The sequence below is a fragment of the Phocoena phocoena genome, chromosome 7, assembly GCF_963924675.1.
Source record: "Phocoena phocoena chromosome 7, mPhoPho1.1, whole genome shotgun sequence".
NCBI lineage: Eukaryota > Metazoa > Chordata > Mammalia > Artiodactyla > Phocoenidae > Phocoena > Phocoena phocoena.
Window position 1 is genome coordinate 1,559,607 of NC_089225.1, and position 26,371 is coordinate 1,585,977.

Genomic DNA, 26,371 nt, shown 5'->3' on the forward strand with positions numbered 1-26,371 from the left:
TGTATTCTTTCAAATCTTCAGTAAACATTTTTAACCACTGTGTGGATGTATGTAACCAAATACCTACTTTTTGGATGTTTAGGTTGTTTCTCATTTTTCACTGTGATAAATAACACAGCGAGGAATACTTTTATGGGCAAAGCTTATTCCATGTGTAATAGAGAATCCTGGAATTGGGACCCCTGAGTCAGAAGCTTTTACTTTTTCAAGGTGGCTGGGGTGTCAGTCTGTGCCCAGGAAAGCGTGATACCTCTGGCTTTTATAGGAGCTGCATCAAACTCCCATTCACTGAGGGAACTCAGACTGGTGGTGCTCCAGCTGGAGCTGCGTTGGAACCATGCAGAGGGCACGTCAACCTGGTTGCCTGGGCCCCGCCCCACAGTCTCAGTCCAGTGGGCCAGCGGTGGAGCCTGAGACTCTGCATTTCTAACCAGGTCCCAGGTGATGCTGATACTGTTGTTGCAGGGACCACAGTGAGAACCACGACTTAAATCATTATCCGCTTTTCAGACTTTTCCACTGACTCACTGTTAAAGATGTAAGACAAATAATCGTAAACAGGTGGCCCTCAGAATCCATGTTTGCCCAAAGTACCCAAACTGAGGCAGAGAATTTTTTTTATCAAAGCCATACGTGTACTTGGTTTAAAGAATTAAATAGAACTACAAGTCTAAAATGAAAAAGCAAACAAAAGCAAGCAGTCTCCTGAAGAGGCTCCCGCTTCTGCCACCCAGATGTAACATCCTCCAGCTCTTGAGCTTCTCCTTTTGATATCTGCTCTCATGTTTCTAAACAATATTCTACTATGTTTTGATTTGTCCATCTGAGGCATTGTTTTTTTTTTTTAAACTGGCTATTCACATCCTTGGCCCACTTTTTAAAAAATATTTATTTGTTTATTTGGCTGCGTCGTGTCTTGTGGCACGCAGGATCTTCGCTGCAGCACGCAGAATCTTTTTGTTGTGGCGTGCAGGCTCTAGAGCGCACAGACTTAGTTGGCCCTCCGCATGTGGGATCCTAGTTCCCAGACTAGGGATCCAACCCGCGTCCCCTGCCTTGGAAGGTGGATTCTTAACCACTGTACCGCCAGGGAAGTCCTGAGGCATTATTTGTTGACTCCTTGTGATTAAAGGGAAGGGTATAAAATTCTTCATCTGCCACCTCTATCCTCCCGTTAGAGTCTTTCACAGTTTGGGGCTAAATCACAGTATTCAATGTATACATCATCATGTCTATGTAAATATTGTTTACTACCGAGCCAACTGGTGTACATTGATTTTACTTCCAATATTTAAGTTTTTATATTTTATGGAGTCATTTTTTAATTTAATTTTTATTTTATTTTGGAGTATAGTTGATCTACAATGTTATGTTAGTTTCAGGTGTACAGCAGAGTGGATCAGTTATACATATACGTATATCCACTCTTTTTCAGATTCTTTTCCCATATAGGTTATTACATAATATTGAGTAGAGTTCCCCGTGCTATTCACAGTAGGTCCTTGTTGGTTATCTATTTTATGTATAGTAGTGTGTGTGTGTTAATCCCAGACTTATGGAGTCATTTTTTATTGACTCATTTTGTGTTGCTGTCACTAATTCTCCCACATCCTCAACAGAACTGGAAAACCCTCCAGTGCTGGTTCCACATCATCAAATGCAACAACATGAAGTCCACTAGTTTCTATCTGTCTGGTTTATTCCTGCTGTATTAGTGTCCTAGGGCTGCTGTAACAAGTTACCACTTGTCTTAAAACAACAGAAATTTATTGTCTCCCAGTTCTGGAGGCCAGAAGTTCAAAGTCCGGTCTTGGCAGGGCTGCTTCCTTCTGAGGGCTCTGAGGGACAATATGCTCTATGCCTCTCCCCTTGTTTCTGGTGGCTGCTGGCGGTCTTTGGCCTTCCTTGCCTTGTAGGAGCCTCACTCCAATCTCTCCCTCCATCTTTACATGGTCTTCTTCCCTCTATGTCTCCTCTGTGTGTGTATCTCACGGCCTTCTTAAAGTGATGCCAGTTATATTGGATTAAGGTCCTTATAAGTATGACTTCGTCTAAACTAATAGCACCTGCAAAGACCCTATTTCCAGAAAAGGTCACATCCTGAGGTTCTAGGGATGTGAACCTTTGCGGGGGATGTTATTTAACGTGATACACCAACCCACGTTCTTTCTAGAAGAGCCTTCTGCCCTCCTGCTCTATTTGGGCTGGTCATTCTCTAGACTTGCTCAACTCCCTTAACCTTCAGGCTGAGATTTCCTTCATTTTCCTCCACGAATTCTATTCCTTGACTTCTTGTCTGCCTCTCTTTGGTTTACTGTCAAGTCGTGTTGGAGCACATCCTCCAGTGTCTGTCTTAACAAAGAGTGCGTGGAAGCTACATTTTTTTTTTTTGGCTGCGTTGGGTCTTCGTTGCTGCACGCGGGCTTTTCTCTAGTTGCGGCGAGCGGGAGCTACTCTTCATTGCGGCGCACGGGCTTCTCATTTGCAGTGGCTTCTCTTGTTGTGGAGCATGGGCTCTAGGCTTGCAGGCTTCAGTAGTTGTGGCGCATGGGCTCAGCAGTTGTGGTGCATGGGCTTAGTTGCTCCGTGGCATGTGGGATCTTCCCAGACCAGGGCTTGAACCCATGTCTCCTGCATTGGCAGGCAGATTCTCAACCACTGCACCACCAGGGAAGTCTGGAAGCTACATTTTTTTGCATTGCATATCTAAACATATCTTTGTTCAACTTTCACACCCAATTTGTAGTTTTGCTGGGCATAGAAATTAGGTTGACAGTTATTTTTCCCCAGAATTTTGAAGGCCTTCTGTTTTGGCATCTGGTGTTACGCGACATGCCATGTCATTCTGTTTCCCGAGCCTTTTTACTCACCTCTGTATAAGCTGTAGAACCTGTAGAATCTTCTCTCTGTCTCCTGTGTTTTGAAATATCATAGGGATTGCCCCCATGCAAGTCTGTTTTCATCCTTTGGCTGGTATGTGGTGGTCCTTTCATCTGGAAACTCACAGCCTTCATTTCTTGGACAATGTTCTTACACTGCCCCTTTGATCATTTCCTTCCCTCTGGTTTTTAATCCTCTCTTTCTGAAACTTTTAATCAGATGGTGCACGTCCTGGAATTGGCTTCTAATTTTCTCTTTTCTTTCCTCTTACTTTTTATTCCACACTTTGTGTTCTGCTTTCTGGGCAGTTCCTGGTCTTTATCTTCCATCCCATCTATGGAACTTTAAAAATCTTGATCATCGTATATTCAGTTTCCAAGCCCTCTTCCTTATTCTCTGAATGCTCCCTGTTTTCGGCATCCTGTTTGTGTCTTGGAGAAGTAATCGTCCCTCTAATCTCGCTGATGATACCCTTAGAATTGTTTTGCTCAAGTTCCTCGTACAGCCTGTATGGTCTGTTTCCTCTGAGTTCCTTTCCTCTGGTTGTTTTGGTCCTTGCCTTTTACGTAATCAGCTTTCTTCAGATGCTGGTGACCTTGACTGTTCATATTTAAGAGTGAGTCACTTTCGGTGTTGACTGAAGGCCCTCTGTGTGTGTGTGGAGGGGAGCAGGGGGACATGTCTCTCAAGGGAGACTGGGCTGGAAGTGGCCGCTGTGTTGGTGGGTCCTCAGCATCGCTACTAGAGGCCCTTTGTCTGGGGCTGTTTGGTTCCTCCAGAGAAGAATCCTGTCATCTCCTGCCTGGGGTGGGGTTTGGAGGGCTCGAGCAAGGGTGCAATCTCGGCTGTTAGAAGTCTGAGAACTGAGCAGCCTGGGGGTGGGCTTTTCCCAGTCAGCGGATGACAGGCATGTCCATTAAAAATAGAATCTGAGCTATATTTTATGTAACTTAAAATTTTCTAGTAGCCACAGTAAACACAGTAAAAAGAAACTAATTAGTTTCATTATTAGTAAAATTAATTTCAGTAGTATATTTTGTTTAACCCAATATAACCAAAATATTAACATTTCAATGTATAATTTAAAAAATCATTAATAACATATTTTACAGTCTCCTACTCTTGCAAATCTTCCAAATCTGCTATCTTGCACTTTGAGCACAGCTCATCTGAGAGCAGCCACACATCAAGGGCTCAGTGGCCACACGTGGCAGCACAGGTGTAGATCCTCTCTTGGTCCCCGTGCCCAGCTGAGTACCCCTCCCACCCTCTGCTGGGCCAGAGCCCCATTCCCCTTGGCTCTGTTTCTCCAGAGAATGCCCTTCTGTCGGGGATGAACTCTTTGGCTGTAGAATGGTGGTGCTGGCCACCTGGGGTGGTTACGTGCTTCCTGTCTTCCAGCCCCACCCTCTCTCCTGCCTGCTGGCGTCCCTGGTGCCCTCACCACCGGGCCCGGGCGCCTTCCCAGCAGCAGCCCCCATGCCACGCTTGTGTTTCAGCTTTGTCTGCTCTGGGACATCGGTTACTGCTCCTCTGCCAGCTCCCAGTTTCCTAAGTGTGCTGACATCTCTCGTGCACTGTACCCTCCTTGCCCATTCTTTGTGCTTATGAGCTTGTAGCTTTTTTATTTCTTTACTCTCATGTTGGGGGGTCTTCAGTGAGAAACGGAGATAAATGTATATGCAATTTGTCATGTTCAGCCAGAAGTCAGGAAGTGTTCTTGTATTTTATCTTTAAATTTCCTGTGTACTTACAATTCTCTAGTCCAAAATGTATTTTTGTTTACATAACATTGATAGCTTACATTACCAGTTGAATGGCCAAGCTTCTTACAAACCAATATTCAAATAAAACTAAATGTTCTCCCGTGGCCTTGTATCCCCCCCAAACATCCCAGTTTGAGAAAGGGGCTCCACCGGTGGCCTCTACAAGCTCCGTGGGCCTGCCCAGGGGCCCTGGTCCCCTCCCTTCTCCCCCGCAGAGGTCCTCCGGAATCTGGCCCAAGCTCCCAGGAGCCCCCTGCCCCCCAGTGGCCTTCAGGACCTGTCTGATCCTGCCTCCGTTCTCAGGGATTCCTTGGCACCCTTGAAGCGCGAGGCTGCACATTTACAGGGGATGGCAAGGGGGTTTCCATGGCAACCAGCCCTTGGCACCTGCCTGCTCCCTGGCCTGGAATCACTGATTGTCCTGTCTCTCATAGGGGTGCTGAAAATTGAGTCCTCTCCTTTCTGCCCCCTCCCCTTTATTTTTAACCCTCAGGTTCCCCAGCCATTTTTGTTGCTTCGTGGGCTGTCACCAGGCACTTTCTGGAAGATGTCGGGTAAGCTGGTGGACGGAGAGAGGTAACGAGGGAATATTTTATCTTGTCCAGCTCTTCCAGCAGGATGGACCCTCCTTTGGAGCTGTTACCTAGGAGAGGCCTGTGTCTCACACTTGGGGCCACAGGCGAGTTCTCTGCAGCGCAGGCTGCCGAATGCCCAGCCCTCCTGGGGTGGGCCGGCCCAGCCACTCTGTGGTTGGGTCAGGTGCCCGACGAGAGCTGTGAAACACTGGCAGCTGCTCTAAGGACCAGCCCAGCTCTTCCTCTCCTGGCAGCTCCCTCCTCTGACACGGGTGTGTGAGTCCCGCAGGCCCAGGAGAGCAGGAGAGCAGCCTTATAGCCCTGATGGGCACCAAGAGCTCTAGTCTTGTTCTCCAAAGACTTGGGCTCAGGGACAGGGTAAGCCCGGGGGTTCCTGGGAGCGGGCTCATGGAAGGAAAGCATGGAAGAAGCCCGGGAGGAGGTGCAGCAGCCGGGCCGAGGGGGAGGGAGGCCATGTGTCATCAGTGTAATGACACAGCCAGGCCGGAGAGTGGACGAGGGCAGACGAGGCGTGCACGTGTCTTGCAGTCCAATTCAGTCCAAAATAATCCTTTTTTTTTTAAACGTTTTTTATTTCTTTGATGTTGTATCTATTTTATTTATTTATTTTTGGCTGCTTTGGGTCTTCATTGCTGCACGCGGGCTTTCTCTATTTGCGGCGAGTGGGGGCTGCTTTTCGTTGCGGTGCGCGGGCTTCTCATTGCGGTGGCTTCTCTTGTTGCGGAGCATGGGCTCTAGGCACGCAGGCTCAGTAGTTGTGGCACACGGGCTTCGGTAGTTGTGGCTCGTGGGCTCTAGAGCGCAGGCTCAGTAGTTGTGGCACACAGGCTTCATCGCTCCGCGGCACGTGGGGTCTTCCCGGACCAGGGCTCGAACCCGTGTCCCCTGCATTGGCAGGCGGATTCTTACCCATTGTGCCACCAGAGAAGCCCCCCAAATAATCCTTTTAATTGGATAAATTCCCTTAAAAAAAGTCTGGATTTTCAGCTTCTTTAGAACAAAATGGAAAGTTCTATCAACATTTCCTATGGGCCCTTGTGGCAAAAATGAGCCGGACGGAGTTGTGGCCACCTTAGACCAAGCACAGGCTCTCCAGTTGCCAAGTGCCCCTGTGTCTGATGTCCCTGGGGCCAAGGTCACACGTCAGTCACCCGGACACTTCACTCCCTGAGGTCACCTGCCTGGCCACCATGCTCCCCGATGCATTCTGACAGCATGCTGGCGTTGGGGTCCAGAATCTTCCATCTCAGGTCCACACACTTCTGCTCCCCAGATGCTCCCTTGGCCCCGGCAGTTCTCCTGGGCAGCAGAGGACAGTCATTTCTCAGGGTGCTGAGCACACAGCCTCTGGGGTCAGGACCACAGTGTGGGTCCTTCCCACAAAGGGGACGTCAGAGAACTAGTCTCTTCTGGTCAGCCAGCTCCCCACTCCTTGTGATGCCTGGCTGTCCCTCCCTAGGTGCTGGGACATCAATGCCAATGCATCCATCTGGTGGGTCATTCGAGGGCCTGTGATCGTCTCCGTCCTGGTAAGTGGCCATCCCCCTGAGCTGGGCTCCAGTGGGAGAGACCAAAACAGGACCGGCTTGCAGGGCAGAGGGCCAGGTCAAGGCCAGCATTGCTGCCTCTGGGTGTGCGGAGGGATAAACCAGACCTTCGGGGGCTGGGCAGTGGCAGGAGGGTCTGGAAGCTCCGCCCCCTAGAGACCAGTGGATGGGAGGGCAATGAGGCAGGCAGCAAGAGCTTGCCTTCGCCTGGTCCACGGTGGCAGTTGCAGTGTGGCGAGCAGAGCTGCTTACCCGAACCGGCTGGCTCAGGCTGGCCTGAGATTCCCCCTCCACTGGTTCAGGACACTGGTGCCTGATCATTTTTCTTGGTGTTCTCTGGGTAAAGTGGGCAGACTCACTGAGCTGGGATTACGGGAGGGGGTTGCACCTGGGGAAAGCCAAGTGCCAAGCTGGTCTTGGGCCTCTGTGGTGCTGTGACGGGACAGGCCCAGAGGGGTGGCCCCAGCGGAGAGATTCAGGAGGGACTCGTGGACAGGGGAGCTCAGGGGTCTCAACCCTGACTGGACTCTCAACCTGGGAGCTTTCTAAAAACCGTGATAGCAGAGATGCAGGGTCTCGCATGGGGGCTCGTCTTGGTTTTCAGTTCCCAGGTGATTGTGCTCTGCAATCCAGAGGCCCTTAGCTGAGCCTGTGGGCCTGGGTGAGAACAAGAAAGACACATGGGGTGGGGGGCACACTGGGGCAGCCCCTTCCCAGAAGTAATGTGCACAGGCTCAGAGGAATGCCAAGGCTGCAGAGCCAGGTGACAGAACGTGCCCCTCCTGGGCTCACTGGAGGGCAGGACAGGGCAGCAGCCCCCTCCTCTGCTGATGGCTGACTGGCTCGCCTCCTGGGGCCATCCATGACCACCTTCTTTTTTTTCCAAAAATAATAGAATTTTATTTGATCCTACCTACCATCTCAACTTGCAATAGGAGAGCTGGAAATTGTAGAGAAATCCGAGTAGCAGCCACATTAGGCCACTGAGTAGCTGAGGAGAGTATAACAACTTCCTATTTCCGCTTTTCTTAGCAAGTGTGAGGGCCATTCATTAATCTGGAACCACTCAGGGAAGAGGGTGTCTGATATGGTAGTAATGCAGAGTGTACTACTGGCACAGGGAGTATCTAGTACTTTAAACAAGACTTTATGTTTGCTCCCCTAAGACATTGCTACCCAAAGGCATTTTATGGTAACAAATAATTTGATTATCATTTTTATTTGCTAACCTTAGCATAGTGTTTTATAATCTGACTAAATTGAAGCTTAAGGGATAATGAAAGATATTAAGCTTTCATTTCCTACTATAGTCAATAGGCTGAAAACAGTATAATGAAATCTGCTATTATTTACCAAAAGTTGTTTTTTGTCAGCTTGTCACATTTAGATAATGTCAGAACCTTTTTTATTAGGTTGATAATGTGGTGGGAAAATATTGACTCTATCACTATGTTTTAATAAGAATGTACTTGTTTTTCTGTAAAATCAGAATATATTGTCATTTCTAAAATAATACTAATGGAATTCATGTAAAAAATTGGAAAATACGGGCTTCCCTGGTGGCGCAGTGGTTGAGAGTCTGCCTGCCGATGCAGGGGACGCGGGTTCGTGACCCGGTCCGGGAAGATCCCACATGCCGCGGAGCGGCTGGGCCCGTGAGCCATGGCCGCTGAGCCTGCGCGTCCGGAGCCTGTGCTCCGCAATGGGAGAGGCCACATCAGTGAGAGGCCCGTGTACCACACACACACACACACAAAAAAATTGGAAAATGCAAAATATATTTTTTAAAAGGGAATAAAATCACCCATATTTTTAGTACCTAGATGCACACTGTGATCATGTGCTTTTCCTTCCTATTTTTTTCTTTGAGCACATGTACATTTTCAAAAATGTTCAGTGTAGTTTTGTGTCCTAGTTTGTTCTTTCCACTTAGCAATAGATGTAATCTTTCCCACGTCATTTGAAATTATTTGACCAGCTGATGTGCTGTAGCTGCATAACACTGAGCCAGTTTCCCTGCTGCAATTGTGGGGCTTGGACAGCCCAGCCCGCGAGAGCCCCAGGGCCCAGGCTGCTTTCACAAGACTGTAGTCTCTCTAGTGACTGACGGAGGTTGGGTGGGCACTCCTGATGCAAAGTTTCTCCCTACCAGCCTGCCACGGGGCCTAGAATTCCACTATTTAAGACTCATCCTTGGGATAGTTAAGATTTTCCCTCTTGCTTTCAAGTTCTCCAATTCAAAGGCAAAAAATGAAATAAGGTAAAAGAGCCTTTGTTAGTTTACACCACGCACGGCTTAGAGCAAGATGCACAAACAGCGAGCTGAGAAGTGTCCTGAAGCAGGGGCGCTGGGCTGGGGTCCCAGACAGGCCACTAATCCTGTGTCTTCTGGCCAGCGTCCCCAGGCCCCAGGCTACTTGTCTGAACAATGAGGGGGCCCAGACAGTCAGCTCCACTGATCCTGCTTCTGCAAAATGATTCTAGAGCTGGTGGGGGAGGGGAGGAGAGGGGCCGACGCACGGGCAACTTCATAGTGTTGCTGGCACTGGGCACTGGAGTTGGGGAAGGGGACACAAAAGGAAATAGACTCCGTTCCTGTCCTTTAGAAAGTTCGGATTGACTTGGTGATTAGTGGGCACACCCGGATGCTTGCATTTGGCCCCTTTCAAGTATTTCAAGGGCTCTTACAAGTAGCATCATCCCTAACTACAGTGAATCAGGAAAAGGAGGTAATCAAGAAGGCTTCCTGGAGCTGGTAATTGACCTGCAGAGATTCTGTAAGTCTCCGAAGCAGTGGTTATCAAAGTGTGGTCCCGAAACCAGCAGCTTCACCTGAGAGCTTGTTAAAAATACAAATCTTGGGAATTCCCTGGCGGTCCAGTGGTTAGGACTCCGTGCTTTCACTACCGAGGGCTTGGTTGGGGAACTAAGATCCTGCAAGCCATGTGGTGTGGCCAAAAAAAAGAAAAAAAAAGCAAATCTCATTTGCATTTACTAAACCATAACCTTGGGGGTGGAGCCCAGCAATCTGCACCTTAAACTTTGAGAACCTCTGCTATAAAGCCTTTGCTACTCAAAGCGTAGTCCAAGGACCAGCTTTGGCATTCATTCCCTGGAGCTTGCTAGAGATGCAGAATCTCAGGCCTACTCCAGGTCTGCAGTTTAACAAGATTCCAGCGCATTCCAAGTGTGAGTAATCCATGCTGCAACTGAGCAGACCTCAGAGCTCCGGAATCCCAGGGGCGGGGGGCGGTGCTGTGGCAGCCATCCCTGCCTAGACAGTGTGTTTCACCAGGACTGGGGGTGGCGGAGGGAGTGATGAGCTGTCCTGGTGTGGTCTGCAGTGCCTTCCCTGCCCAGGGGCCAGGGCCAGGGCCAGGGGTCAGGGCTTGGAGAGGTGCTGGGAAAGCAAATCACCTTTAGCCCCACCTCTGCCTTGTGTTTTACAGATTAATTTCATCCTTTTTATAAACATCCTAAGGATCCTGATGAGAAAACTTAGAACTCAAGAAACAAGAGGAAGTGAAGGGAACCATTATAAGTAAGTGGAGGGCAAAGACCTAGGCACGCTCGCTCAGTCAGCAGGCATTTACCGAGCACCTACTGTTTACCCAGCTGGTGCTGGGCACTGGTGGAGGTGGAGGAAAAGGAAAAGCCGGGACCTGGAAGTTTACAGTGGACCAGGGGAAGGGAGAATGGGTCCATGTGACCCTGAGACCCGGCCCCAGGGGTGGGGAGAAAAGAAATCTAAGCAGCATCCCTGGAGGCAGAGATCTTACCTTTGGGACAAGGCTAGGGAGTCAGAGAGTGGGCTTCGGTGACCCAAATTCAAATCTTTACAGACACAGTGGCCCTCCTTGTCTGTGGGTTTTGCATCTGAGGATTCAGCCAACCTTGGATTGCAGATTGAAAATATTTGGGAAAAAAAAATCCCAATCAAAACATTTTCATTGTAGGAGGTATTATACGTAATCTAAAGATGACTTAAATATATGGGGAAATGTGCGTAGGTTATATGCAAATACCACCCCATTTTATATAAATGACTTGAGCATCCAAGGATTTTGGTGTCTGCGGAGGGTCTGGAACCAATCCCCGTGGATGCCGAGGGTGGACTGTATTTTCCAGCTTTTGCTAGACCGTAGCTTTCACCAGACCTTAGCTTTCAGCAGATTTTCAAGATAATGTGATCCAAAAATACTTTAAAGCCTTTAAGATGTTCAAGAAAGATGCTGTGTTAGTCTGCACAGCCTGCCACAATAAGATACCACAGATTGGCTGGCTTAAATAAGAGAATATTATTTACTCACAGTTCTGGAGGCTGGAAGTCCAGGATCAAGGTGTTGGCAGGTTTGGTTTCTCCTGAGGTCTGTCTCTTTGGCTTGTAAATGGCCACCTCCTCGCTGGGTCCTCGCGTGGCCTTTTCTCTGTGCACCTGCATCCCTGGTGTCTCTTCTTACAAGGACACCAGTTGGCTGGACTATGGTCCCACCCTGATGGTCTTATTTAAACTGGTCCCTGTCTGCAAGTACAGTCACATTCTGAGGTACTAGGGCTTAGAGCTTCAACTTAAAATTCTGGGGGAACACAGTTCAGCCCATGACAAGTGTTGAAGACAAATCAGTGTCCAACAGGGGCTTTCTCTGTCATGGTCTGAGTTTTGAGAATCTGGCAGAGGCCTGGATTACTGGGTGACAGATTCCCCAGGATGTCACTAGAGTAGTGGCTCCAAAGTAGGGGGCAGCTGGGGATCCAGGACAGAGTTGCCAGATAAAATACAGGATGCCCAGTTTAATTTGAATTTTGGATAAACAACAATTTTTTAGTACTTACACCAAAAAAAACACTACCCATTGTTTATCTGAAATTCAAATTGAACTGGGTATCCTGTATTTTTGTTTGCTAAATTTGGCAACCCTAACCTGGGGAGAAAACAAAAGAGCTTCTCCTTACAGATATTTATTATCAAACAAATGAAAATGCTGGTTTTGCTAATACATGAGACGCAGAGTGATAGTAATACATGCAGATACGGTATGAATCAGTAAAATTATTCATGTGGGTATGGGTTCAAAGCATTTTGCTGATAGGGTGCATGAACAGAAATTTGGGGACTGGCCGTGGACTGATAAGTTTTGAATCTGGGTGACGGTACGTTGGAGTTGGGGCTTTCCGAAATGGAAGTAAAAACAAACAAGCAGCGGGGACGCTGCTGCAAAGCCTCCTGCGGTCAGGCGAGAGGGGGGCCCTGGGTGTGGAGGGGCCTGAGACTGCAGCGCCTCTGTGTCCTCAGGCGCCTGGCCAAGTCCACCCTCCTGCTGGTCCCCCTCTTCGGAGTCCACTACATAATCTTTGCCTTCTCCCCGGAGGATGCCATGGAGACGCAGCTGTTCTTTGAATTGGCCCTTGGCTCATTCCAGGTAAGCTCCAGACTGTGACTTTACGGTGGGAAGAGGTGTCCTTTCTCTCCTGAGAGAAAAATGGAGAGGCCGAAAGCCAGATCTTCCCAGAGGCAGAGGGATGCCTCATTTGGCAGAGACCCAAGAGACGCAGGGGCAGGACCTCACCGTGCTGCGTGACCCTCAGTGGGACCCAAGTTCCCCACCAGTCACATGGGGGTGGGAGATGCAAGTAAGGAGAGAGAGACTGACTCCAGGGAAGACGAAGGGAACATAACCCAACACACACGATCACACAAGTCTCAGTAATTAGAGTCAAAATAATGTAACCGCAAAGGGCTGGGGCTCAGCCATCAAGGAGTAGGACAGGAAGACTACTGTAGTGGGGGCGTGGGCGGGAGGTGGAAGGCTGTTCAAAAGAATGATAGCCTCACCTCCACACTGGGAAGTCCATAGAAACCGCCCCAAGCTGAAAAATTCAGAAGTAGCAACCTCAGCATATAATTGAGAATCAGTCAAGAGAGTTGCAAGTCCTTGCCTCTGAGGAACAGGAAATGGGGGCAGGGGTGTCAGGAGCTTAATGTTTTTCCTTTTCTTTTTTTTGTGACAAGAGACATTTGACTCTTTGAAACCAATTACATACACGATTTACGAAAAATAAAAGCCAACTTTAAAAAAAGAAAACAAAGGGAGGGGAGAAACCACCTACCTTCTAATACAACAAGACGTTGTAAAGTTAAAAAATATAGTAAACCTGTTTGGACAGAAGGGGCTTTTAACATGAATCCCAAACTTCACAGTGTTATTTGTTTATTTACTCATAACCATCTCCTTCCAAAAATAATATGATGTAGCTTTCAGGGAAAACATACAAAGGACAAAAAAATAAGTAGATTGGATCAGCGAATAAAGAAAATAAAGCCAAAACTGAGTTCATACACAGAAACAAATTTGATGAAATTTTCTGAAGGTGGCAGAGGTGTGTCATAAATTTGGTTTGGAGCTTCCCAGTAGCCAAAGCAAAGACAGAAACACACTCTGTTTCAAGATTTAGATGAAAACAGGCTAGTCCCTAGGGAGAGGCCTGAGAGAACTCTCTCCCAGTGGGTTTTCCGGAAGGAGCCAGCCTGTCCTCAACAACACTGACCATCCCACAGTCTTCCTCATCTGGGCAGGCCGCGGCCGCCCTCATTCCCGGAGTTCTGTTCAGGACGGGTGTGCCCAGGGCGGTCCTCCTGTCACGCTCCTGTTCCAGGGAGGACGCGTCACTGGGAGCACGTTCCTAAGTGGGGTCTGGCCCTAAGCCGCGCCTTCAGACCCACCCCCCCCCAGGGCTGTCCCCTTCACTCCCGCAGAGCCTCTTCTCCTCCCAGAGACCCCTGCCAGCCCCCCAGCCCCACAGAGCACCTAGTCTCCTGTGTAATCCGTGATCTTTTCCTCTGGGCCAGGAAGCTTCCACGTAACGTGCGGGAGGCTGGGCTTACCGTGGCCCCTTTAGCAGGTGGGGGGGTCCAGGTACAGATGGGTGGAAGGTCATGACCCGGTCAACAGAAGTGGGTAGTGATCCCGCTGAGGACCTGGAGACCCAGGTGTCATCCTGCGTGGAAGGGGACCTCCTGTCTCTGGAGCTGGGCTTGCGGCTGGGGCTACAGACTGCTCGTGAAGGCCGTTCGCCTCCTCTCTGGGGAAATGCTTGTTAAGAGGAAACCAAAGCACTTTCCTAAATGTTCCCATAGAAATGTTTACAGAGAAAAAGGATCTTTAAGACTTCTTTCAAAAAAAAGAACCACTGTTCAAATACAAACAGATATCATTTTATTATATATTATACATTTATACTGTATGCATATTTTTAAAATTTTGTATTATGGAAAAAATTTTCCATAATACAAAAGTGAAGTGGACGATATAATGAACCTCCGTGTGGCCCTTACCCTTTCATGGCCTGTCCTGTTTCACCTCTACCGCCACCCACCCTCATCATTTTAAGCAACCCCAAGCCATCGTTGTATTTCAAATGTAAATATTTTAGCATGTATTTCTAAAAGACGAGAGCTTAAAGAACACACACAGAACCATAATGCCATGATCACTGTCATATATTTCTAAAAACGAAAGTTTATTAGCTCCTCCTAATTGTAGAAATACTTGCTTATTGAGGAAAATTTGGAAAATAAGGAAAAGAAAAAGGAAAATCCATCCATAATCTCATAACCCGATGTAATGACCTCTGTTAAAATGTCAGTGTGTTTACTTCTGTCTCTTTTCTATCCAAGAAGACACACACACGTACACACACATGTACACACACAAAACTGAGATCGGGACGTGTGGTTTTATATCCTCCTTGTTCTGTTTACTTCTTTATCATTCCATCATGAACGTTTTTCTAGGTCATTAAAACTCTTCAAAGACTGCATATTCTTTATTATTATTATTTTTTATTTATTTTTGGCTGCGTTGGGTCTTTGTTGCTGCTCATGGGCTTCCTCTAGTTGCCGTGAGCGGGGGCTACTCTTCGTTGCGGTGCACAGGCTTATTGCTATGGCTTCTCGTTGCAGAGCCAGGGAAGTCCAAGACTGCATATTCTTAATGATTGTATACAAACCGTGGAATTTCTGAAGCTTGCTGGCTGAGGCAGGCTGCCCTCTGCATACCTGGGGCACGTCTAACCAGCCCTCACCAGGGCTGCCCCCACCTCAACAGTGAGACTGTGTCTCCGGACCTTTGAGGCTGGGGCAGCCCTGGTCCGGTGAGGTGGCCGCAGCCTGGCCACCAGCTCCCGGCCTGCCGACCCGGGACTCAGTCCCTCACCTGTGAAGCAGGGGTCCTCCCCACCCACATCCTAGGGCTCTGCAAGGATTGAATGAAGCACCTGGAAACCAGAAGCCCAAAATTACACAGGCTAAGGTGCGCCCCAAGCCCAGCTCTCGTTTATTTCAAAGCCCGACTTTCACACCCTCTGACAGCGGCTCCTAATCAATGGTGCCCCTTTGAACCATCTTTCAGAGCTGCTGATGGTCTCACCCCAGACATTTGGAGCTGGGGCACAGAGTGCACCCTGGGCCAGAGCTCCCAGGTGATTCTAACGTGTGGCAAAACTAGAAAACCGCTACCTTGAGTCCGTGTTCCTGCCCCACTCCCGTGGTCCCCATTCCATGTGGCATCAACCCTGCTCAACCTCAGCCCGCCTGCTCTGAGACTCTTAGAGCAGATCCTTCTAGTTTGTAACTCTTGTTAAGACGCCAGGACTGGGCTTCTGTGGTGGCGCAGTGGTTAAGAATCCACCTGCCAATGTAGGAGACACTGGTTCGAGCCCTGGTCCGGGAAGATCCCACATGCTGCGGAGCAACTAAGCCCGTGCGCCACAACTACTGAGCCCGAGTGCCACAACTACTGAAGCCCGTGCACCTAGAGCCCGTGCTCCGCAACAAGAGAAGCGACAGCAGTGAGAAGCCCGCGCACCGCAACGAAGACCCAATGCGGCCAAAAATTTAAAAAAACTAAATAAATTAAAACACAAAACAAAAAGCCACCAGGACTCCTGAGCAGTCGTGTGGATGAAGCGCACCATAAACAGGCTGGTTCATCCCTCTCTGGGGTCCTGTCCATGTCCTAAGTAGCTAGGGGCAGGCCTGGCTGGCACTGGGGGGAGGGGCTCTGGCACCCAGGCCTCTGTGGGGAGCCTGAGGGCAGGGGCTTGTTAGGAAGGACAGGCTGGCCCTCGGAGGGCCCTGAGGTGAGCAGGGCATCCGGACTGCGAGACCCTGCTCATAGCTCACGGTTCCACGCAAACCTCTTCGGCTCAGATCCTGCATCTCAGCCCGCAGCCCTGCCTGGCAGGCTCCACGCCAGGATTGCGGGGGTGCCACTGGGAAGAGAGGAGCTCCGGATGCTAGGGAGGGAGGGTCCTGGTAGGCACAGACCCCCACCATCCCAGGGAACCTAAAGCATACGTAGCCCTGAGGTCTCTGACCTGGACATGAGGGGGGCTCATGCCCCACTGTTGGCTGGCCGGTACCTGCCTGCGACCTGCACGCCGGCTGTTCTGACCACATGGCTACACGTTTGTCTTTCAACTTGATTAGCTGGCCCTGTTTAAACCTCTCCAGATTTCCAGCTGTCTTGCAGATGAGTCCACCCAGGCCCAGGGGCTCCCATGGGCTGCCCCACCCGCTGAGCTCGGGGCGGATGGGCATAGCTCGGGTGCCATTGCTCCTGCCACTCCCAGATGGCCCGCCTCACCGGTGACCTGCCTGGTCCCTGTGGCCTGCACTTAATGTAACTGACACCACCCTGGTGCAGGGGCCCTCCCTGGACACGGGGGCGGTCCTTGCCCCCAAGGGTGTCAGTCTGTGGGTGATGCCAGCACAGCTAGGGGCACTGAGGGCCGGGAGAGGAAGCCTCCACTTCCCCTGGAGGGGGAGAGGCGCGGGGAGGCTCTGCAACAGCTGTGGGGAGCAGTGAGCTTGGGGCTGGTGACGAGAGGACCCCAGGCGGGTAGGAGGCTGGGTGCTGGGCCCGCACTCATCCCGTTGCCCTGCTTCTTCCGCAGGGCCTGGTGGTGGCCGTTCTCTACTGCTTCCTCAATGGGGAGGTGAGTGTCCTGGGCTGCCCGGGTGCAGGGGAGCTCCCTCACAGCCGTACCTGGAAGGGGTGGTGGGGAGTGGGGTGTGGCGTTGGTGGGGGAGGCCGGGCCCTCCTGGCTCGGGCCTGTCTTCAGGGAGTCTGGGCTCACCTCCTGGGGGCCCCAGGATCGCCTGCAGGCCTTGTTAAAACAACTGCTGTTTCCTACCCTGTTTCTAAACCAGCAAAGATAGGTCCCGGCAGTCCGGGCTGGAGGCTGAGAACGTCTGAACTAGCACTCCAGGTGATTCTTATCCTTGGGCATGTTCAGGAAATGGGGGCAAGTGCAGGCGCCCCAGCCCTAACCGAGGCTGATGACTGTCCGCTTGCTCGATGGGTGACGCCGGTCACTGCCCTGCTCTGGGCCTCAGGCCTCTCACCTGTAAAATGAGTGACTCAGGTGAAATGTTTGCTGCTCCGTCCTCTGAGACCTCCAAAGAGTGTGACTCCTGGCAGGGCGGGGGGCTGCGCCCTTAGCTTGAGGTCTCCGCCCTGCCCAGAGCACTGCCGGGACGTGAGGCTCCTGGCACAGAGGCTGCGCAGTTGACGTTGGTTAGATGCGGTGTTGCCCCACTTGGATGGGAGTCGAGATGGTAAATCTATGAGCGGCCTGCAGGAGGGGGAGGCATGCCCGCTGGGCAGACGTGGCAGAGCCCGAACGAGGCCCCAGGGGAGCAGGACCCTGGGCAAGGGTCATCTTTCCCTCCGGGTGACGGCTGGTCTCTGGGGGCAGGTGCAGCTGGAGGTTCAGAAGAAGTGGCGGCAGTGGCACCTGCGTGAGTTCCCACTGCACCCGGTGGCCCTCGGCTCCTTCAGCGGCGGCACCAAGGCCAGTCCCTCGGAGCAGAGCCGGGGTACCTGCAGGACCAGTGTCATCTGAGGCTGGAGCAGGGCCACCCAGACAGGCCAAGATGGGTCCTGAGGTCCGACTGCTGCCCATCTTCCTGCCAGATGCTGTGCGATCACTCCTGTGACTATAACACCCCTCCTCCGGGCCTGGGGGCGGGGGCGTGGTGGTAATTCCTCAGAACCGAAGGGACCTGGGGCAGGAAGAGGGCCTGGGATTTGGGTCTGTTGAGTTTTCTGGGAAGACTTCAGGGGTCCCAGGAGGGGGCAGGGGAATAAACGGTAACTGGGATGAGACTTGGTATTTGTCAGCCCTGTTGCCCTTGAGCCTCAAGGTGAAGGATGCTGTCCCCCACGACTTCCTGGAGGACGGGGCTTCTGTGATCCCCCTGCTCCAGTTTTCAGGGACAAGCTTAGCAGAAATTGAGGCCCTTGGCCCTAGGTGGACCCTCCCCACCCCTCACTGCAACTCACCCACCCAGTAGCTCTTCCCCCAGAGCCTTCTGACAACCGGGTCACAGGGAGCCCGGGAGAGCCCCAGCCCTTTCAGTCACCCTAGCATGGGATGAGGCACCTGTTCTTCCTGCTTTCAGCTAAGTTATCTGCAGTACAGCCGGAAATGGGGCAGAATCCCATTTGACAGAAGAGAAACTGGTTCACCAAGGTCCTGTGACTTGACCAAGTTACTCAGCAGGGAAGTGGCAGCTCGGTCCAGGGCTTCTGGTTTCAAATCCCCAGGCTCCAAGGCTGTCTGTCTCCCCTGCTCCTGGGCAAGGGTGGACAGGGCCCTGTCTCCCCGCCCCACTGGGGATTTTAAGTCTCACCCTTTACTCTGAATCTCAGTTCCCTCAATTATTAGCACTCCTTCCCTGCCAGCCATGTGAGGGTTAAAGGACTAAATATTTGAACCATTTTACAAAACGAAGCCTGCATGCTCAGGGGAGAGCATTCTGGTTTTTTTTTTTTTTTTTTTTTTTTGCGGTACACGGGCCTCTCACTGTTGTGGCCTCTCCCGTCGCAGAGCACAGGCTCCGGATGTGCAGGCCCAGCGGCCACGGCTCACGTGCCCAGCCGCTCCGCGGCACGTGGGAATCCTCCCAGACTGGGGCACGAACCCGTGTCCCCTGCATCGGCAGGCGGACCCCCAACCACTGCACCACCAGGGAAGCCCAAGGGGGAGCTCATTCTTGACAGAAGCAGAGGCGACCCTCCCCGCGGCTAGAGAAGAGGGCATCTTGCTGGTAGGTGGGCCCAGCTCTAGTTCTGGCTTTAGGTGACCCTGGACAAGTGGCCCTGGCCCCCAACTTCTGCATCTCACCCCTGAAGACAAGGTCATCCGCTTTGCATCTTATAGTCTGCTACTGGGGTGAGAAGGCCAGATACCCATTTTCCAGGGCTCTCTCCAGGGACCTTCATGGACTCTGTACATCTTGGAATCAAAAAGTTAAAAAGAAAAAAAAAATCACAGGAGAGGTAGAGGCAGCCAGTGCAGCCCAGAAAGAGGACCTGGCAGGGCAGAGACCAAAACCCCATGCAATCAGTGGCAGCCAGAATGAACCAGGAAAGGCCTGACTTCACCAGGTGGGGGAGGGGCAGGGGCTAGTGTCGAATGAAATGGGCTGAGGGCAAAAACCCACCTACCGGGCAGAAAAGGGACTGGAAAGAGGCCAGTTTGGTGCACAGAAATGTAAAGTGGCCAGCAAGGGTGGAAGTCTCCACCGGTTCCTGGTCCCCTCCACCTGCAGGCCTCTGCATCCAGGGTGGTTGTTAATCATTACCTGAGGTCGGGCCAGTCCCCAGTACCCCCTGGAGTCCGGCAGCTCCAGATACGTGCTCTTTGAAGTGTGCTCTAGGATAAAAATGGTACCCCGAGGCTGTCGGGCCCTTACCAAAGATGGATTGCCCACGCTTACCAAGCCAGGCGGGCCCTCCTGGAAGGGCTTCAGGCGGGATTGACAGGGGGAGTCCCGAGGCACAGCGAGCTGCTGGAAGCTGGGGTTATCCAGGGATTACGGGGTCCCCCCGACAAAGGGCAGGGCTCAAATAAAGTCAAACGGTCTGAAAAGCTTCTGCACCCCAGCAGCCCTGAACGCTGCCTCCCTGACGTGACCAAAGCTAAAGCAGGGAATCTGCACGAGGCCCTTTGAGCTGGTGAAGCAAGTCCTCCGCACTGACTGGACACCCTTCGCTGACAGACGATTCACTCTTAGCAAGCCCGGAGGCCCCAGGGGCCCTGCAGCCCATATCCCAGCAGAGTCAACAAAACAGGCGTGAAATGTACTTGGCTGTGCAGCCAGCCTGAGCACCGGTTACCTGAGCTGCTTCCACATCTATTCCCATCCCAAGGAGGACTCAAGAATAGGTTTTAAAATATGTTTCTTCTTGTGAAGTCAACATCCTAATAACGTGGCTACGCTGGTGCAGCTGGTGGCTCGGAGGCACCCACCTGGCCTCTGGGCTGCAAAGGCCACTGGCCCGACCACCCCAAGGCCAAGAGGCGGCAGTTCGAATGTCACATGTTGGAGAAGTCCCATCTTGACCACACTTTCTGGTGGAACTCAGTGCCCTCGCAGGGGGGCCTAAAATTTTGCAGGCAGGCCCCAGGGGTACGTGACGCTGTCAGTCCGGCTGATACTGTTGATGTGGAGGCCGCTGATGGCGTTCAGGAAGAAGAGGAAAGAGGCCGTGAATTCGCTCCAGAACGTCAGGCTGAGGCCCATGAGTGTGACCTCGTTCCTAAGGAGGGTCAGGAAGCTCAGGAGGCCCCCGAAGGAGAGGATGGACGCGAGGAGGAAGAGGGCGGAGCCCACGGCCCACTTGTGCCACGAGTGGGCGTCCTCGGACACCTGGGACACCATGAGGAGCTCCAGGCCGAAGATGGCGACCACCACGGCCAAGGTGGCCACGCTGCGGGCCACAGCCATGCCCGAGGCTAGCCCGGGCACGTGGGCCTGCCTCAGGTCTCGGAGGCAGTGCAGCTCAACCTGGTTGGAGGTGGTGCAGAAGTGCCACAGCCCGAACAGACGGTCGTCGGCCAGGAGCCAGTGGCCATCGCAGATGGAGAGGGAGGAGAGGACCACGGCCAGGGAGGCGCACAAGATGATGAGGGCCCGGATGGAGGGTTCAAAGAAGGACCGGCGGGGCCTCCTTTGGGCCAGCAGCTTCTGGGCCTGGAAGACAGCACGGGGCAGCATGAGGGAGGGCCCCCGCCACAGCCCACCAGCCTCCTCAGGGAAGACCCAGAGCACACCTTGTAGCTTCCGACAGCCGTTTCTGCTTCGGTCTCCCAGGATGCCCAGGAAGCCCACCTTAGTCACAGCACAGAGCCACCTCCTGGTGGGGCGGGGGGACCCTCCTCCCATCCTACATGTTCCGCATCTGTCCTCCATTCGAGACCTATAAGCATTGCCTGTGGATCTAGTTATTCATCGGGCAAAGAGTTCCCTGACCTTTCTTTAATGATCTTTATAATGCGTAAGAAACCCAAATTGTATTGACAGGCAAATCTTGGTCCATTCTGAAGTCAGCAAACCTGTCTGGCTTGGCAGATGTGACCTTGAGCTAGCAGCCAGCCTTGGTTTCTTTGTTGCAAAACAAGAATACTGCACTAGACATTATTAGCACATCAGTGAAGGTTACACAGCTCCCTCTTCTGGCCCCTGGTCTTCCCCAGTTTCATTCTAATCTGCACCCAGCTTTTTCTGCACTTTTCTTCAGTGCGCAGTGATGTTTGCTCTTTGCCCTTCAGTCTGGCTCAGCCTGTACTCCGCCCAGGACATAGCACCGCTGTCTGTTCTAGAAGCTTCTGGGCGGGGGCGTCCCTGAGGCTCCCCTTCAGCCTATGGTTTTGGCCCCACAATAGTACACCCTATCCTCTCTCCTGACAAGCTGGGCCAAGCGTCCAGTGAAGTGTCCCTTCTCACAGCCCCGGGACACCCCCAAGCCACCGTGCCCAACCCCCAACCCGGAAGCAAAAGGAATGCTTCAAAGGGTAAAACTCCTTAGACGGCCCACAAGCCCTCCCAGGGCATCCTCCCGGCCACCTCGCACGCCTAGGACAAGCCTAGAACTTTCCTCCTCACACCTACTGGTCCCTCCACCTGAAAGGCTCTTCTCCCGGCTGCCCCCCTTTCTCCATTCTTCATGTCTCAGCTGAAACATCGCCTCCTGGGAGAGGTCTGTCCTGCCCACTCAACCTAGAACGGACCCCTCCGGTTACTCTCTGTCAGGAACCATTCTGACAAGTTTTCCATTCCTGTCTGATTCATAGTGGGAGGGCAGGAGCGTGTCCCCAGCACCCGGTGCCAGTGCCGTGCTCAAGAGCCACGAGGTCGAGTTTGCAGCCGCTGTCAATTCCATCTGAAGCTCCCTTTAAACCATCTCCTGCCCAATCATAACTTACGCCCTTTACAGTGTGTGTGGAAGCAGCCCAGGTCACGGCCCAGTTTGGGAGGTAAGCAAAGCACACAGCTCATGCGTGACGGTCACTGCTGGGAAGCAAACCCGAAAGGGGACTCTGGGGGTGAGCCCTATGCCACGTGCAAGTGGAGGCTTCCAGAGGAGGTCTGGGCCACCCGTCTCGGTGAGGGGCAGAAAGCAGAGCCACGCTCCCGGGAGGCCCCGGGATCCTTATGGAGCCGGCTTGCTTTCAGCACTTCTGCCTAGTTAGGGTCCTGTCTCACTCTTAAACCTGAGTCTGGTGGAGTAGGTGTTCCATGGCGGGTGGGTGGGGGACGGGGCGGGGTATGTAAAAAGGGAAACTGTCACACACAGGTCAGGGGACCAGCCCAAGAGCATTCACCGAGATCACAGTAAAGCCTGGCACAGCTGCCCGACAACTGTGTCATGTGTAGTGGGGGCGGGGGGATGCACACAGCCGGTAAGTACCCACTGGGGCCTTCGTGGGAGGGGCTCAGTACGTGGTGAGAAGGGCTGGAGTGGCCAGAGGGACGCCCAAGGGCTCGGGACCCGACTCAGACCAGAGGCAAAGGCAGTCGGGGGCGCTGTAAAGAACACTCAGGCGGGGAGTCTGGGCTCTGGTTCTCAAACCGCATCCCCTTGTCTCCTTGAGGCCTCCAGGTGCTAGAGCAGGGGGCAGGGGGGTCAGCTCCCGGCCCCTCACTTCAACCACAACAGGTCCCTCTTACCTGCTGGAGCCACTGGGAATCTAAGAGTCTGTACTGGATTTCATTAGGAAAGAACGGCTCTACTAAGAAACAAACCAAGGGAACTTTGAAATCTCTGTGACTACAAACCATAAAGGTGTTTGTCTTTGCGAGGTTTCTTAACCTCCTTGACCCTTATTTTCTCATCTACCGTTCCGTAGTTAATTTTGTAGCAGGAGTTAGTGATCCCTGCAGGAAAGAGTAGCCGTGAAGGCACCCGGAGGTTATAACTCCCCACAGGTTGATAAGTTTCTAGGATGGGAAAACCCCAGACGCAGGCAACAAGTCACAAGAATGCAGCACCCAGAGGCCTTTTGACCTCAGACATCACGCTGTCTGGAGAAACAGCACATGCCATCCTACCCTCAGCCCCACCTGTCCTGCACACACAGTGAACTTTAATCTCCAGGCCCTCAGACGTCACACTGGGATCAGGGAAAGACAGCTGACATCAGGTCATTTTCCCCCTCCCACCCCAAAGGAGGGCATCATTCGAACTCTGACGCCAGTAAAACTCCCAAGGATTAAGTGAGATCATGTGTATAAAGGTGCCCAGCACAGAAGCAGTTCCTGATTAATATTAGTAACAGTAATAAGGTAACTCGGGAGTCCTCCTTCCTCACCACTGCCCCACACCCCGGCTGCCAGCACCTCTGTGAACTTCCAGTGATCCAGGGCCTGAAATCCTCTCCCGGAGGGCAGCTGGGCAGCAGCGTGGTCAGTGGAAGGTCCGTGGACCAGAGGGTATGAGGGCAGTCTAGCCCTGCCCCTGACCCACCAGCCTCTAGCTCTGTGACCTTGGGCAAATCACTTAAATCTCTTAGGACCTGGACCATCTCCACTGAAAAAAAAAAAGAAAAATGGAAGCATTTCCCTTTTCCATCCAGAGCCCCGAATGATTAGTAGTGACCTGTAGAACAGTGTCACTTGGCACTCCTGGGCCACTGAGGCCAATGCCAAGGTCTTGTCTTCCTCTGGAACCCAGCACCCCATCTGATCCCGTCAACCCCTAAGTAGTGGACACTTTGGGCTGCTCACTACTTTTCTCCACATCAAGCCCCCGCCCCGCGCCCCTGCGCTTGCCCCCCCGCCCCCCCCCTTCCCAGTGCCCACTCAGCCCAGGCCCAGGTCAGACCCACCCCCTCTTCAGCTGGAAATCTCCTCTACAGCCTCCTAAAGAGTAAGCCCGCTCCGCCTGCGTGACCGCAGGGCACCGGGAGCCAGCACACTTGCCTTTTAGCTCTTTGGCCTCGGGCGAGCTATTTACCCCCTGAAGATAACAGTACCTGCTTCCTGGCCCCCCGGGGGGAGCCGAAAGGAGACCTAAGCACCCCAACCGCTTAGAACAGTCCCAGGCAGGCGGTTAAGTGCTCCTAAGCATCAGCCCCGACCCCCTTCTTTCACCAAAAGGTCAAGTCTGTTAACCTGGCTGCTCTCCTGCCCTCCCCACCCCCGTTAATCCTGCCGCAGTTTCTTCACCTCTTAATCTAGCACTCGCTTCCCCAAATCGCTCCTAAATCCGCTCCCACCCTCCTCACTGCCGGTCCCGGAGGCGGCTCGGCCGGGACCCCAGATTATGCCCAGAACGAGAGGAACTCGCTGCATCCGGCTCTAGGGTTGCGGTGTCCCGGCCACAAGGGGCTTGGGGCGCGGCCTGTGGGTGGAGTTTCTCCTGTTCGGGCCCAGAAGTCTGGTTCGACTGGATTCTATCGCTGAGCCGGCCGCCACGGGCGGGTTACTGCACCTGAGCCTCGGTCACCGCATCTACAAAGTGGGCGCAGCGGGATCAGCCCCGGAGTCTGCGCTGCGGGGCGCCGAGCACTTGCAGGCAGAGGCTGCGGGCCGCTGTCACCGTCCCGACCGTCCAGTCGGGAGGTAAGGAGGCGGGACGCGTCCGCTAGGGAAGCTCGGCGCAGGGCAGCGGAGAGCCGCACGCCCGGGGGGTGGGGGTGCGGATGGACCCCTCGCATCATTCTAAGGAGAAACCCCATCTCTGCGAGGCGGGCCCCTCCCCTCTCTACAGCCTGTCCTGAGGTTTCCGCGTGCCCCAGCGAGTCCACCCCCTTGCCCGCCCCCAAAATCAGTTTTGGGAGGGGAGATGGTCTTGCTGCCCCCGCCCAGGAAAGTTCTGGCTTCCCCAGAGATTCTTCCTCGTGTGACAAGGCGAGGCTCATTTTTACGAGTGGATTCCGTCCATCCTCCGCTCCAGATGCGCCCCCTTTGAACAGGAGGAACCCCTCTGGTGCACCTAAGGGATGAACACTGCGGACCCCAAAGAGAAGCCCAACACTCCTCCCTAGCCGTTTGGGAGCCTCGGTGCCGCAGGACCTCGAGGAGACCGCGCCCTGGGCGGCTTACCCCCCCGGACCCCGGCCGGGCCCCTCCACACCCCCCGCACCGGGCTCTCGCCCACCTGCACGCCGAGGGCTGTCATCCCGCGCCTGGGCTCGGCCGCGCGCTCCCGCCTGGTTCTCTCGGGGCTCCCGAGCGCTGCTCTGCCGGGGCCGCGGCTCCCGACTCCCGACCTCATCCCGGGGGCGGGGCGGCCGGAGGGGAGGGGCGGGCGGAACTGCTGCCCTCGGGCGGCTGGTCGGGCCCCTCCCCGCCCGCCCGCCCGCCGCGGCTTGGTTTGCGCTGTGTCAGCGGGGCCGCCGGAGGAGCCCTCGTGCAGGGGCCGGGTCCAGGACCCGGCTCGAAGGGGAGGCCCGGGCCCTGGGGGAGGGCTGACCCGGCCGACTTACAGGCCCGGAGCCGCTCCCCAGTCTCAGGGCACGGCTGTGCCCGCGGCGCCGATTCCTCGAGGGCCCGGGGCCCAGGAGCCCGGTCCGCCCCGGCGGGTCCGCCCGAGCGTCCGGGGGAGGCGGCGGCGTCCAGAAGGCAGGCGCGCGCCCGGGCTCTGCAGCTCCACCACCGTGGGCCGTTGTGATCCTGGGCTCTTGTTTCCGTCTCTGAGCCACGGGCGATAAATGAGATGATACCCGTGAAAGGTCGGGGTTTTGCGAGGCTTCGGTAAATGTGAACGGAGTGGACTCCCCGGGGCCGTCTTTCCTGCGTCCCTTTTCTCTCCCCCAAAGCGGGGCGTACAGCCCTGCTCGCCTGCTCGCCTCCACAGGGACCACCCAGAAGGCAAATAGGACAAGACAAAAGTCATTGTTCTTCCTGGACTTTTGATGGGGCTTGAGTTCTCAAGGGGGCAGCGCACAACGTCCCCACCCCAAGAAGGGTAAATTCCCGCTGAGACCCTCCCAGCCCTTCTCAGCTGTTGATAAACAGGGAGGGGGTTGCCGCCTAAGGTGAAGCAGGGTCTCCTTTCTCCGTCTCGAAGCAGGGTGAGGGAAGTTACCTGGCCCACTCAGGCAGGCAGCTCCCCGGTGACTTTGCCGGGGACGTTCTCAGCTGGCACCTAACGCTCCCGCCGCCCCACCCCAAGCCCCGTCCCGGGCATCTCCCTGTCAGAGGTTCATTCATCTGATTCTGTCGCTGCCGCAGAAACCGCGTCAGGTACGTTAACCTAGCGCCTGCCTTGTTCCGTGTGTGGTCAGGCCT

At 53.4% G+C, this 26,371-nt stretch overlaps 2 protein-coding genes across 2 annotated transcripts in view; one reads left to right on the plus strand and one right to left on the minus strand.

Annotated features, from left to right (window-relative positions):
• SCTR (secretin receptor) overlaps positions 1-17,957 on the plus strand; it is a 64,230-nt gene extending 46,273 nt beyond the window's left edge. Inside the window, exons 8-13 of the mRNA XM_065881194.1 lie at positions 5,140-5,200; positions 6,702-6,771; positions 10,239-10,330; positions 12,083-12,209; positions 16,744-16,785; positions 17,548-17,957. Of these exons, the coding sequence (XP_065737266.1) occupies positions 5,140-5,200; positions 6,702-6,771; positions 10,239-10,330; positions 12,083-12,209; positions 16,744-16,785; positions 17,548-17,694 (539 nt within the window). The 3' untranslated portion in view covers positions 17,695-17,957. The remainder of the gene's footprint in view (positions 1-5,139; positions 5,201-6,701; positions 6,772-10,238; positions 10,331-12,082; positions 12,210-16,743; positions 16,786-17,547) is intronic.
• Positions 17,958-20,239: 2,282 nt separating this feature from the next.
• On the minus strand, positions 20,240-25,259 carry TMEM37 (transmembrane protein 37). The gene is made up of 2 exons (XM_065880896.1): positions 25,239-25,259; positions 20,240-20,830 (listed from the first exon to the last, which is right to left on the minus strand). The coding sequence occupies exons 1-2, from the start codon at positions 25,257-25,259 to the stop codon at positions 20,240-20,242; spliced, it is 612 nt and encodes a 203-aa protein (XP_065736968.1).
• Between the last annotated feature and the right edge of the window lie 1,112 nt (positions 25,260-26,371).

Coding starts and splice junctions, on each gene's coding strand:
- TMEM37 (XM_065880896.1), bottom strand. CDS start 25,259: ATGACAGCCCTCGGCGTGCAG. Junction 20,831..25,238: donor TGACAGCCCTCGGCGTGCAG/GTGGGCGAGAGC, acceptor GCTGTCTTCCAG/GCCCAGAAGCTGCTGGCCCA.